General features: G+C 41.0%; 1 protein-coding gene across 1 annotated transcript in view; it reads left to right on the top strand.

Moving 5' to 3' along the window:
* PHLPP1 (PH domain and leucine rich repeat protein phosphatase 1) overlaps nucleotides 1-14,279 on the top strand; it is a 128,587-nt gene that overhangs the window by 55,500 nt on the left and 58,808 nt on the right. The window contains exon 2 of the mRNA XM_005021068.6: nucleotides 13,570-13,766. Coding sequence (XP_005021125.2) covers nucleotides 13,570-13,766 — 197 coding nt within the window. The remainder of the gene's footprint in view (nucleotides 1-13,569; nucleotides 13,767-14,279) is intronic.

Genomic DNA, 14,279 nt, shown 5'->3' with positions numbered 1-14,279 from the left:
CAGTGGTGTATGGATGTTTTTAAGCCTTTTGTCATCTGGATTGGACATCAAAGCCAAAGCTGGTGTCCCTTGAAGTTGAAAGCAAGGGTTCATGTCCATAGTTGCCTTTTTCTTGTGTCACTGAGCATGGGGCTCCCCAGCTTCTCATAGAAGATGCTTCAGCTGGTGGCAGCATCACAAACCCCCCTCCTTGAAGCAGAGAAAGCGTGCTTTTGGGGCCTCATCCTTCTCCCCACGCAGGCACACACAAGTGCACATGAAGATGACAGCAGCAGCTCCCAGCCCAGATATAACAGAGAACAGATTTGGTTATTTGGGCAGCAGTAGCTGCCTGAGCAGCTGTTCCCCATTTTCTTTGGGGAACTGGCACTGGCAGGGAGCTGGGGGGGGATTTAGCAAAGTTGAACCGCTCCCAATGCTGTGAGATGCGTTTGCCAGCACCAGTTGATCCTTGTGAGCTTCTTGTGCGGGCAGAGCAATGGGGCTGCTCTGGGGACTGACTGGGTTCCCTGTGTCTGTGCTGTGAGCTTCATCAGCCTCCTGCTAAGAGTGGAGGAACAGGCTGAAGTTCAGCTGCTGCTGGTAAAAGAAGTTTTGTGTGATTCCTCTTCCTGCAGTGTCCTTTCTTGGTGTGCTACCTCTGTCCGTGTGTGCCTTCGCATGTAGTATGCTAGCCCGTGTGGATGATCTGAAGTGTTTTTCTCTTGCTCGTTTTTGCTTAAGAATGAGGGGGAGCTGCTTTCAGGCACGTATCCTTCATTTTTACATTTCTGCATATCCAGAATAACGATGAAATGCAGGAAAAACAAATCTGATTACTTTTTTAGTCTCGTAATATTTCTAGTAAAAGCATTCAGTTGAATAATTTTGTCATGTTTCAGCTCAAGTCTCCTTTCCATAGCCAAATGTGAACAGCTCCAGGAAATCTTTTGCTACCTCAGTTACCTGAAAATCAATTAGATCATCTATTAACTCAGTTCAGCTGGCAACACCTTACATTTAAATAAATAAATAAATTATCAAGATGTTATTACTGATCTGAAGTAAAATAGATTAGCATCAATTTGGAGATTGGCAACATGCTTGGCATTTTGTACCAATTCCCTTGTGCAAAGTAAATAGTGCAGTTGCAATCAATTTTAATGATTGTTTTGCCCCAATAATAAATTTCACTGAACAGATTTTTTGTTTCTCTAGTATTACAAATGAAAGTAAAGCACTGACAATCCATAGGAATTAAATTAATAAAAATAAAAACAGCTTGCTAGCATAATATATCCTTGACCTCTTCCTTTCTTTTTTTTTTTTTTTTTTTTTTTTTTTTTTTGCTAGGGTGGAGATGAAAATATTTAGAACACAAATTCTGTCCAAAAAATCTTCAGGAGTCTCAGTTCTGCCTCAAAGGAGAGTGACTAGGCAGAGAAATCAAAAAGATAGTATTTTGGATTATTTTCCAAATATGTCCAAATGCTTTTAAAAATTCATCCTGTGTATGTCTGTGAATGAGATGGCCTCATGAACTTTTCCTGTGTGTTTTTTTTTTTCTGACAATGAGCTTCATACATGTTTTAGAGGGATCAGCTCTAGCAGTGATCTTTAAAGGATGCCTTTATATTGTATTGCCGTATCCAGTGCTACAGCAGAGGATTCTGATCCATGGCCACTTCTGAGTTTATTAAATGGGTTGCAGAGCTAGCACGGGAGGGGATTTCTGCTGTTAGGATGTCTGTAAAATCCGGGCCATTTGCATTCCCCTACATCGAAGTAACTTATGAAATCTGACTATCAGAAAAATAAATGTGATATAATCTGTTACTTTGTAAGAACCCAAACACTAAGAAGACAATCGGGCTGTCAGAGTGGGTGGATCAAAATAGAGAGCCTGCTTAAATAAGATCTTGCATATTTTAGTTTTTTTTTTTCCTTGATTACAGGGTGGAGGCTTCAATACATATTTAATAAGATTAAAATATGTTGAACTTAAAATGCTGTACTTTTTTTTTGGGGGGGGGGAATTTTTTGGGAAGTGAGGAGTGGGTGGTGGTTAGATGCCAATATTAGGCATGGATGGGGGTTGGAAGAGTTCAAGTTGCTCTGCTTTTTGGGTAAACAATTTAAGTGCAGTGTCTCTTCAGCCACAATATTTTTTCCACTGGTACAGAAAGCATTCATTTCTGAGACAGAAAAATGAAATATTATGGTCTGCCCGCAATCAATACGCACAAACAGCCTGACTTGTGCTCTGTATCATACTGAACGTTGTCCAGCTGGTCTGCTCTTCTCTCTTGGTGTTGAAAAGTCTCGGATTCAAATGCCAGTGAAGAAGGTGCTCAACATGCAGAATGGGTTTCTCAGGTATGTCAATGGACACTTCAGACTCGTGGGTGATGGCGTTTTCACCGAGAGGAGGAAGCTTAGACAAGTGGCCCCAGCTTCAAATTGATCCTGCAAGTGTTGTGCAGAGTACTTGTGGGAAGCACTTTGGGACTGCTGCCTAAAATTACCATGAGCCAGAGTTAAAGTCATGCTCTGACTTTTTAAGTTCCTGGGGTTGTTTTTAGCACACTCACTTTCCTGTCAAAGCTGTATTTTGAACTTGCTGTGATTTATCTTAGGTAACTTCCTGACTTAAAAGTGGCTTCAGGAGCTCTAAATCAGAATTGTAAAACTAGACCCATGCACAGGCTTTTTCTTCTCTTGCTGTGAGTGTGGAAATTTTCAACTTTTTTTTTTTTAACAGAGGGGTGTAACATGAAAAAGAATCCCTGTGTAGTCAGCCTTATTAGGTAGCACTTGTGATTGTCCTTTCACAGACCCTTGGAGTGCTGTGGACAGAAAAGTGATGGGTTTGGGATGACTCAGATGTGTGATAGTTGATTTTAATTCCAAGAAGGAATGGAAAAAGCTAATCTCTTCTGTTTTTTTTTTCCTGCCTTTTGTAATAAAAACGTATGACGTGCACTCCTAGACAATTCCCATATGCTATCCAGTTACTTCTAGTCTCTGTGGAAGAAAAGAGAAGAAAGTGTCAAACCTGATATCTGTGGGCATGTGATAAATCTTTCTGCCTCTGTTTCCAAGGGTAGAAAGGCATTGAGAAAAATGTTCCCTTTCATGTTTCTTCCACTCCCCACTGTTTCCTTGTTTTAGTGCTTTAGAAAATCAGCTCTCCTTTCTTTTTTTCCTTTTCTCAGAAATGTGCACTGAAGTGCAGGGCTTTTATTTAAGGTGCCTTTTATTGGTCCATATTTCCATACATTTACATAGAAATTTAATGTATGTTGACATAATCCAATCTTTTTTGTGTAAATTAAAAACAAACACTTGAATTGACAAATTGATTGGGAGAGAATCAACAGGTGCAGGTTCCTCATCAAGTAAAAAACCCTTTTCAGCTCTGAGCAGGCAGAAATCAAGGTTGTGAAGCTTTCTGAGGGTATCTGTTGATCCTGTCTGAACATTTCCATCATCTAGACTTCTTGCACGATACTTTGAAGCTGCTCTTGTGGTTAAGTGGAAATGAGGGGCTGGTACAGTGTGCTCCATCCCATTTACTGAAATTAAAGCTGCCAACCGAAAAGGCTCTTAAATGTGCTATTTTAAAAAAAGTTTGTAAAAACATATTACAAAAAAATGCGTTCATGCGCGCACAAATATTGGCTACTGTTATATGGGGAGAAGCCAAGGTGTAGATACAAAATGTGCCAACTAAGTTTACGCAGCAAGTTGAGCAGACTGGCTTATAGGATAAAACAATATAGGTTAGAACAAGATCGGTCGATAGGGTCATTGCCCAGCCAGAATTCCTCCTAGTCATAGCATGGGAATCCTGTGTTAGTGAGGCTGAATTTGAAATGTTTAGTTTTTAACACTGACAGATACTTTCTCTGATTAATGTGCTTATGCTGTTTTTACTGGGTTTTGTGTGTGTTTTGTCTTTCTGTAACTTGAAGTAGTCAGTCTTTTAATCTACTTGTTTCATTTTTTTGATTTATTAGGTAATGCTTGTAGATGTTAACAACTTTAAATCCAGTCTTCTGACCTTCTCTTTGCAGCCCTAAATTTTGAAGGGGCTTTACCAGACAGCGTGTAACATCTTTAAGTCTTGTTGCATGTCAAAATTGTGATTTTTGTGCTAGACCTAATTGAGCCATGCGAGTAAGAGCTTTGTAACACTGTGCAGAATTGTTTTGACATGAGCTGCTTATCAGCTGGGTCCTATAATAAAACTTACATTTAGATTTTGATCTACACAATAACGCTAGTACAGTAGTCTATTGTAGGAAACGTCATACTTAAAATGCTTTACCTGTATAGGAATGTAGATTACCATATACTTTTAGATATGTTGTAGAATACCAGATTTGGTTCCTTCTGATGAAAAAGCAAGGAGAAAAATCGCTGTACTTACAACCTGAATACATTTAATGCACAAAAATAGTTTAATGATTTTGAGGTGGATGACATTTTTAGTCTACAGTACGTTGACAGAAAGCATTTGTGTTATACATGAAGTTCGTATGAAACATTCCTTGATCTAGTGTGCACGAAGTATTTGTTCCTCCGAATTTGTTTTGTTTTTTAAACATGTAACTATTGACGCCTTCCAGCCTCAGGACGAGGCAGGTAGGTACAGGATCATGGGGAGTTTTGCTGGTAAAGAGCACAGATTTCTTTCTTTCTGTCATAGTATTAAGGCATACAGATGAACTTCTGCCAGGGGCTGTCATTGTTCCTTCTCAGAGGAGTGTGTGTTCAAGTAGTTATTTTGAGCTTACATTGCTGCACTTCATGTTGAGCATCTAACGCTGATAAAACCTGAAAGCTGCTCTTAACTTCAGTGGAGTCATCCGAGCAATTTTGTTCTTGAATTCCACCAAGACTCCAGCTTTGCCTAAAACAGTTGGTTAGCTCAGAGCTTTTGCCAATACAGCAATTGCATTAGATGGGATAAATATCCTTTGGGATGCCAGGGATTTTACTGTGCTTGTGGCTTTATTGTGTGTTGGGAGTGTGATAAGTAGAAGTCAATTTTGCATGACTTCTCAAAAATAAATGTGCATTTCCAGCTTTCTGTTCAGCTGTGCTTTGTGGTGACTGAGTTGGGGGAGAAAGGGGAAAGATCAGTTGAGCGATCATTGGGTCCTATCCTGCTGAAGGTGTATGTGCTCTTTTGTAAGTTGTAGCATGACTGGCATATTTGTAAAGCACAACTTTCTCACCCTATCTCTTCAATTTTCACTTCGTTAATTTTAGTGCATATAATGGTAAAATGGTTCAAAGTTGGATTTCCATCTTAGTAAGGGAGAGTGTGAAATGCAACTAAAATATTCTCATGAAATATATTTGAGATGTGATCAGATAATGGCATAAGTCTTCTCAATATTAGACTTACTCTGTTTAAAATTTACTTTTAAGCAAGAAAATTTGGTAGATCTCACTGAGGAACTTCTTCAGCATCTTCCTTAAGGGAATCTGAAGCTCAAGGTGAGAAAGTTGTTTTAGATGGTATAGGAAGCTTCTAGACCAATACTGTAACTTCTTATAATCCTGTTAAAGTACAAGAGAAAGAAGATGACTTATTTTTTCTCTTGATGATTCCTTTTCCTCATGATACTGCAATTATTTTTCCCTGCAGAGGTGGGGTTATGGTTGTTTCCAAAAGGAGTTGATACTGAGTTTTACTGCTGAAGGCTAGGAGCCTCTCCTCCCCTTTAGGAGCTTTCTTCAAACAAATATTTGGGCATAACAGTATAATTCAACTTGCGCACCGCTGTGTTTCTGATGCAGGTGAAAGTGAGGATATCAAGAACACTTATTTTTCTCAAACAGTTCTGCCTGTCTTCGTGTAACTTGCTTAAATTTCTAAGTGAGGAGTTGCAAGTGCTTTGGGCTGAGAGTTTGAATGTGAAGGACCCATTTTTCAACCAGAGGAGTGCTCTGTAGGAAAAAATGGGAGATTAAGGACACGTGAGTTACAAATATGTTTTTGGGGTGTGTTTTTTGGGTTTTGCTTACACATGCTATCCTTAGCTGACATGAGTTCTCAAAATACATTGGAGCAGCGAGATCTGCAGTTCACTTGTTACGGTAACTAACAGTTGGAGCCCAATACTTGGGGCCTGCTGCCTCTAAGCAGTAATCCAGATAAACTTCCACCATGATTGCTTGCTTTGAATTGCAAGCAGCATCCTATTCACTATTGCATCTCCTACTTTATAGCCTGTTGCCTTTATTAAGTTGTCCCAGCACAGAAACTGTGCAAGTTTAACCATGAATCTTAAATGAGTTCTGCTGATTCACTGTTCTTTTTTTTTCTTCAAAAGAGTTTGGCTTATGCAATTTGATGTTTAGCTTTTGACACTAGTGCAACCATTTTCCACTGATAAATATGCAACACCTGATAGAAATGCTGTTAAATTTTGCCTGCAGTATCTTTTCAAGTGTTGATGCCGTGTTTTCAGGCCCCTTGTGTGGAGGTGGTGAGTCTTGTGAGAACAAGATGCAGGGAATGATCGAATGAACAAAAATTGAACTCTCGGTGGGGAAAGAAGAGGGATATTTTCTGCATTATGAAATTCATACAAACCTTTCCTCCAGAGAGTGTTTAATTTAAATGGAAGGCAAGATTATTGCTATAAAACTAGTAACTGTTTTATTGCCTCATGTCATAGAGATGATGCCTCTCCTTAAGGATGATTTTCCTGGAAAGTGGGAATATGCTTCACAAAAACTGGAGGCTTGTCTGTCTTCTACTCTGTTTTGTCTCATAGTGAATGTTTCTTTGAAGAAAAAGCTGAGTTAAGGCAGTTAAATAAAATTCAACTGTTGTCTTCAGGTGTGACAATTTGAACTGCTAATTTCTAAAAGAAACACAACCACTTTGGAGCTTCCCCCAGCCCCCTACTAATACAAAGAGCAGCAAAATAAGTATAATGAATGGCATCTATGCTAATAATTATGTGCCCATAAAAACAACACGATGGTGTCCGAGTCTCTGTTCCAAAGAGCAATACAGAATGAGTCAACAGCTGTGTGTTAACTCTTGTAGGAATTCGTAAGGGTCTAAGCAGATTGGAGTGCAGAAATGGAAGTCCACCTTCTCGGAAAGGTTTGTTATGTAAAATTTTGCTTTATATATTCTTGGTCTGTTATATTTTCAAAAACATCCTCTGTTGATTGCTGGTAGAGACTACTAGACGAATCCTTGGTCTTAGTTAGATGTAAATCTTGCTAATTTTGTACCTTTGCTCTTAAATTATGTGTGGTACCTTCAGCAAGGAAAAACACTTCTAATAAGCACATACAACTGTAAGTAGGCTTTCTTCATAAGGTTGAAATGAAAATGACAGCAGTGCAGTAGTTTCAGGATTTTTTTACTCATGTTTTTGTGCTTCCTTTGCTCTCCTCCCTTTTTCAGTCCAACTCGCTGCTTTATTTTTACACATCTCGTTGTGTTGGGGCCTTGCCTGAAGTCATCTGTGCTGTGCTTATTTTGACTTCAGAGCAAGGGGAAGGAGCCTTCAATGACTGAAAAGCTTCAAAACCACTGCAAGCTATAGCATTCTCTGTGCTCAGTGAAAGGTTTTGGGCAAAAGCAGAACTGTGCAGCAGGATCTGGTAGTAAGGGCTTGGCACCAACTCTTCCTGTTCAGGTCTCCCGAAGGTGGATAAAGACACCTGAGGTCTTTCAGTGTGTTAATGGGGCACAATTTGTGCTTATAGCTCATCAGGATGAGTGCATTGGCTACCTGACCATGATGTTGTGTCTCCCCCATTTCCCATCAGAGGCATGCCTGAGGTGCTACTGCCTCTAGGGACCAAGGCATCTGCCTGCTCTGATGATTTCTGACAGCTTGGCCAGGAAACAAGCCAGCTTTTCTCTTCAATCTGACTGCTGGTCTTCAGCTTTTTCCTCATCTCCAGCGTGCACGAGTCCTGATGTTCATAAAGCGTCAGCGTGGGAAGTATCTTATTTCTGAAACCGCTTGGTGAAAGCCGTAGGTGGCCTTAATTAGATCTCCTCTATGGCAGCAGCGGCCATGTTGCAGGCCTGGCCCCCGCATGCTGTTCCTCTTTTCTCCATGCTGAGCTGCTTGCCCTGAGCTGTCCCTGCAGCCTCTTGGTTAGAGGGAAACAAGAAATGAAAGCACCCGGGTTTGCTTGAAAAGGGCTTAGGGACAGCTTATGGCGAGCAGCTGATGCGGTAGGGTTGATACAACGCTGGCCTTGGGCCAAGGGCCCGGCAGCGTGCAGATGAGAGCGACGACCTCTGTCACTGGCCCATCTGTAGCTGAAAAAGGACATCCCCAGATTAGGTGCTCAGACCAAGTCTTTGGGTCACTCGTGAAATGCCCTGGGCTCGGACATGGTTCCTGTTGAACAACCAGAGGCGCTGCCGTTCATGCCTGAGGGCGGTCCCTCCAGTCACGGCCCCAGAGCTGTTAGCTGTCGTTCTGTCAGGCCAGTATTAGCAATTAAAATAAAACCCGCTGCACAGAAGTGAACGCGTTCCTTATGTCAACACTTCTCCCCACTCTTATTTTGGTAATGTCTTAAATAGTTCTTTAGAGGCAGACTTTATTGGCTATACTTTTCAAACAGGGTGGAATAATAAGTACTTGCAACTTAATCAGCCGTATAGCTTCAAGAGAGCTTTCTCTTCCAGATACTTATGTCCCATAATGAGCTGGTATTTTATAACTTCTGATGGTAATGTATTCCATATGCCTTCCATTGCTAGGATGAAGAGCTTTACTCCAGCATCCAAAGCAAGTGGGTGTGGGCATTTAGTAGGGTTTGAAGGCTTTGAACTAGGCAGGCGTCCAGTACGTTACGCACCCGTAGCTTCCTCATGCTGCTCATGGCAAGCACTTGGTGTTGTAAGATCACGGGAGGGCGGCTGGTGTCCCATACATGCTTCCTGTGAATGGCTCGTGGTTCTAGACAGCAGTCCTGCCGTTTCAGTCAAACTCCTTGCTTTTTTCTGTCCTTGTTCTAAATACCACTAGCTTCCCTCCAGGACTTTGGACAAACTAAAACCGAGAGGAATTCAACCATGAATGTCAAGATAGCCAAATGAGTGGTCTGTTCATAATTCCTTGAGGCATCTCCTCTAATGCCTTGTGCAGAACAAAAGTCCTGTTGTGGGTGTGCTTAGGAGTTGCTGTAGTCTTGGAGTCCTGACAAGAATGAAAAGTAATCTTTTTATGGTTTCTTGCTAAAACACTCGAACTGTTCTGGTTGAGCTTAGCATTTGAAAAACATTTTCTGGTATGCAAGTCTTCTAGATGTTCTGGCATATTTGCCTCCACTGTGATCGAGGCAAGAACAATTATCTTCAAGTTTTTGGCAGGGTTTGAATTTGTATTTCAAGTCACAAAGGATCATCGTTACCTTTTTTATCTGCACAACTGTCAGCTCCAATGCAATATCACAGGCCGCACTGAAAACTTATCTGCTCCCTCTGGGTATAGTTAAAACTGAAGAAAAATCTGAATATGAACCTCACTATCTTCTGAATCTCAAGTGGGAGGTCTGCGAGACAGATTGAGGAAGGTAATTTCAGAACTGCTGATCCTTTTACTGAAAACAGTATTTTCATCAGCACTGTTAGGTTACTTCAGTAATTGATTTTTGGCGGTGGCACTCCAGTTATGGCATAACTTGTGCTTTTCAGTCCTTTGCCTGAAGGCATTCAGATGAAATTCTGATGGTCCCATCCCTTGTAAATGTTCAAGGAAAAGGTCATTTGTACCAATTGCTGATGCCTTTTCCTTTGATTATTTTTCGGGTTGTAAAATATGTAGAGAATGTTTACTCTTCTTTTTTTTTCCTGCTCCCTCTCAGTGTCAGTGATGCACTCTTTTGCAGGAGCTGTGCTGTGGGGCAGCATGAGACTGCCACTGGTTGCTCTCCTTAGTGAAGTGAGGAGCAGTGAGTATTAGGATCACTCTGCACACTTCTCAAGTCACATCTCTCTCCTGTTGTAGCAGTAGCTTCCTAACTCAGTGTCGTTTCAGCTTTGCTTGCCTTTATGGTTTTCTGTCACCAAATTTCTGAGCTCTTTAACACTGCATTCTGTTTAGGGAAGCTTTCGGTAGACAAGGTTGCTTCTTGTCAAACAGCCTTTGCTCTGAATAATATGCAATGCTTTAGTGGGTTTAGGGACCTTTAATTACAATTGAAATAAGTTGTCAGTTTTTGTAGGTTGTTTTTTTTTTCTGCATTATAAAATATTTTGATACTATAAAATCTCAATTACAACCCTTTAACAGGAAGAAAGCTGAGTGATATGTGAGCAGATTGTGTGTTAGGCAACAATGTGATCCAGTATTAAATGTAGACTTAGCAAGTCTTGAAGTGGTATAGAGAAGAATAGGAAGAGAAACCTTTTGCTTTTATAAAGTAAGCTCAATATTTTAGTTTTATATGTTCTCATCAGGAATCTTTTAGCTTTCATGTAGCAAGGGGCAGTACTTGCTTGGAAAACGTGCCTTAAATCCTTGCAATTTGAAGGTGTTTTTTTTTTTTTTTTTTTAAATAATAATAAAAAAAATCTTTGCAGGAATAGCTGAAGATTTTTACCCTGGTAATTTTTCCATCAAATCTGAGGTTTGAGAGAAAGTACAGTTCATACCTAGCATGAAGATTTAAAGTGACAGCTCTGTTCTTGTTTTTCTAGTACACATTTACTAACGATGCTAATTCTTACTGTGACTTGCAATTTATGACCTCTGTGAATTTACCTGAAGTTTGAAGAACTGCCATTTAGAGATTACTGGGTAGTTTTACAGGTCCAGCTGTACCTAACTTCATGGAGCTAGTCCAGGAAAGTGAATTGTTTAGTCTGGTCCGAGGAAGCGGATCTTTTAGGTTCCTGACTACTTTCCTCTAGCTTTTGTGAAGATTTGCTAATTTTTCTACACCCTCTGTGAAGGGTGCAGAAAATCATTCTGCCAGTATATCAGACAGGGTAACATTAATTCTCTATTGCTTCTGAATGTTTTCACGTTTCATGCCAAGGCTCTTGGCTGCAGCGCTGCAGTGGGATCTCATGCTCTTTGTTATCCACCATAATCCCAAAGAACTTCTGAGGGTTGGTATTTTCCAGGACATAGGTCTGCCCCTGTTAAGTGTGAATTACTGTTTCTCCCTAGGTGGGTGAGGTTGCGTTTGGCTGTAATAAAATACACATTGCTAAATGAACTAGTTTAGCTAAATTTATGAGGGAGAATTGCGCTTCGCCATCCTAAAGAGTTTTGTCAGCAATGGGTTGTGCTTTTCCAAGGAAGTTAGGGAGCGGGCAGCCAGAAACTGGCCCTGGGAGATAACCTAGGAGATAGCTGTTTAATATACAACCATGCTTTTTATACATACCAGGCACATTTTACTCCATTACAGAGATTCGATTGTGTGGGTTTTTGTCTGATTGTTTAATCAATGCTTTGCGGTATGAAGTCCATTGTTCTGCACAGACTAGATAAATAAGCAGCTACTTCAGCAACCACACTTTTCCTATTCCACATACAAAGTTTGATAGGGCTTCTGTGTTTCATTAAGGCTGAGTTGCTCTATTCCACTCACTCGTGTTCCCTATCAGTCCTGTGGCTGTGTAAGGAATGGGTATTCTCTATTCCTTCTGTTCTGCTGGGCATGAGAGGAGTGTTTATCTGCAGCTTCTGTTGTTGGATATGAATTTGCTTGGCAGTGAAATTCCTGCTTTCTTGGGGCACCTATTTTTGCCAATACCCTGTGAGCACTGAAGTTTGTCTCTTAGCCTCAAGCAACAGTAACGTTCCTGCAGATCCAAACTGGCAGGCATTGATAGCCTCAATGCTAGTGTTTATTAGAGCAGAGCAAGGCTTGAGGCTAACTATGCCAAGTCTTGGCTCATTAAACTGGCAGGAAGATTCAGGAAGGCTGCTTTTAAAGATAAGGGCAAGAGTTGGCGCGGGGTACGCGAGGGTGAGAGAACTACGGTGGGCAGGCCGCATGGTAGGTGTCTTCCATCTGTGCTTGGGTAATCTGGAGGATTGAGACGAATTGTTGTGAAATATTGGGGTTAGAAAACAGGATCAGCTCTCTGCTTTTCTGGAGACCCAACCAGGTACTAGTTCATTGATTGCTGAAGAAATTTGTTTAAATATTAGTGTAGGAAAATGAATGCTTTATCTTGCCTCGTGATGAGGAAGCTACCTGAAGTTATCGTAGCCTTTGCTTCTTCATCCAGGGGAACTCCCTTCCAAAGTTTCCCTAGTACTGGTGTTCATGCAGAAATCTTGACTGGTTTAACATGAGCATGATTACTTTTTGTCTCTGTTAATATATTTGGATGAATTCATAGAATCATAGTATATCCTGAGTTGGAAGGGACCCTTAAGGATCATCAAGTCCAACTCTTGACACCGCACAGGTCTACCCAAAAGTTCAGACCATGTGACTAAGTGCACAGTCCAATCTCTTCTTAAATTCAGTCAGGCTCGGTGCAGTGACCACTTCCCTGGGGAGCCTGTTCCAGTGTGCAACCACTCTCTCTGTGAAGAACCCCCTCCTGATGTCAAGCCTAAACTTCCCCTGCCTCAGCTTAACACCATTCCCGCGGGTCCTGTCGCTGGTGTTAATGGAGAAAAGGTCTCCTGCCTCTCGACACCCCCTTACGAGGAAGTTGTAGACTGCGATGAGGTCTCCCCTCAGCCTCCTCTTCAGGCTGAACAGGCCCAGTGCCCTCAGCCGTTCCTCATGGGCTGGGTTGTTCAGGGCTCGTTCCTGTCAGAACAAAGACAAGAGAGGTGCTTTTCTTTGTGTTGCCCTCGTTAATGACGGTTTCTGTAGAGCAGAGTATTATTAATAGATTAGTAGAATCTGAGCCACTTAGAGATGAACAATCATTTAACAAATTTGTTGTAATTGTTAGTCTTGCTAATAATCTGAGTTATAGTGAATTCATTGTAATACGGGCAGAAGTACTTCACTGTTTCTCAAGCTCTACTCAGTCTGAAGCAGGGTCTTTGAGAGATTGCATCCATTCACGTTGTGGCTTACATTGGGTACTGCCTCTGCTGTGGGGTTTGGACCGAAAAGGGTGGGCTGGAAAAGGAGCAGGAACTGTATTCTTTGGGCAGCTACTGAAGCTATTCAAATCGCTACCTTAAGGATGGCAGGAAGAGAAATGGAAGTGCAGAGGTGTGAGTGAGCATGCAGTGCTTCCTCCTTTTGCGGTTTTGAGCTTTGAACTCAGCAGTAACCATGGTTTCTTACTCTTGAGGATGAATGTCCGGGACAGAAGGCTGGTACCACTGATGACTTCTGTGACTATTGTGGATTATTTCACGTACTGCAAGGCAGTCATCTGCTCTGTGGTAGCAACAGGTCATATACTTCTACCCATGAAAGATACCCGTACTAAAGTTGATATTCCATTACCTGCTTGCACGGTTCTGAACCTGTGTTTCATTTGTCTCAGTGTGACCCATGCCTTAAGAATTTGTTGATAAAGTCTCGGGATGGCTTGAGTGAGAGAGGCAACGATTTTCTGTGATTAAGTGGATGCTTTTGTTTCCATTTCAGGAAAGCCCCACAGCACTGGCAGCTCCGAACGGATTCAGCTCTCAGGAATGTACAATGTTCGAAAAGGGAAAATACATTTGCCGGTCAACAGATGGACAAGACGTCAAGCTATCCTTTGTGGAACATGCCTAATTGTCTCATCAGTAAAAGAAAGCCAGACTGGAAAGATGCATGTCCTCCCTTTAATTGGTGGAAAAGTAAGATTTGATTTTTACTTTTATTTTATGTATTTGCATACTTAATCCCTGCCTGTTTACATGGAGAAGATCACATTTAATTATGATGATTTCTAACCTTCCCAAATCTTGTTTCTGTTAAAGAGATAATCAGAGTATATAAATGACTTTTGATTGCAGTCAGATTCATACTTAATGATTTGCAGTGTTTGGATTGAAATACTAAGGAAAAGTGAGGGGAAACACATTCAGTTTCCTCTTGTGTTCAGTGTTTTATATTCATAATAAGCATTTTATATGCATAATGGCACACAATCAAAGGATACACACATCTGTATTGTGTATGAAATGTACCATGCCTCTTCATCCAGTTTTTATCCATGCTTTGTTACTCCTTTCTCAAAAGTAAACAGTAAGGGGATGGTCTTACTTTGAATATCAGCTCGGTTTGGTATTTTATTTGTTTGGTGGATTGTTCTTGTTTGTGGTGTGTTCTTGTTTTGGGGGGAAGGGGATTGTAAGAGTAGTAGTGGT

This window comes from Anas platyrhynchos, chromosome 2 (genome assembly GCF_047663525.1).
Source record: "Anas platyrhynchos isolate ZD024472 breed Pekin duck chromosome 2, IASCAAS_PekinDuck_T2T, whole genome shotgun sequence".
In the NCBI taxonomy this organism is placed as follows: Eukaryota; Metazoa; Chordata; class Aves; order Anseriformes; family Anatidae; genus Anas; species Anas platyrhynchos.
This window is presented reverse-complemented; position numbering and strand designations above follow the sequence as displayed.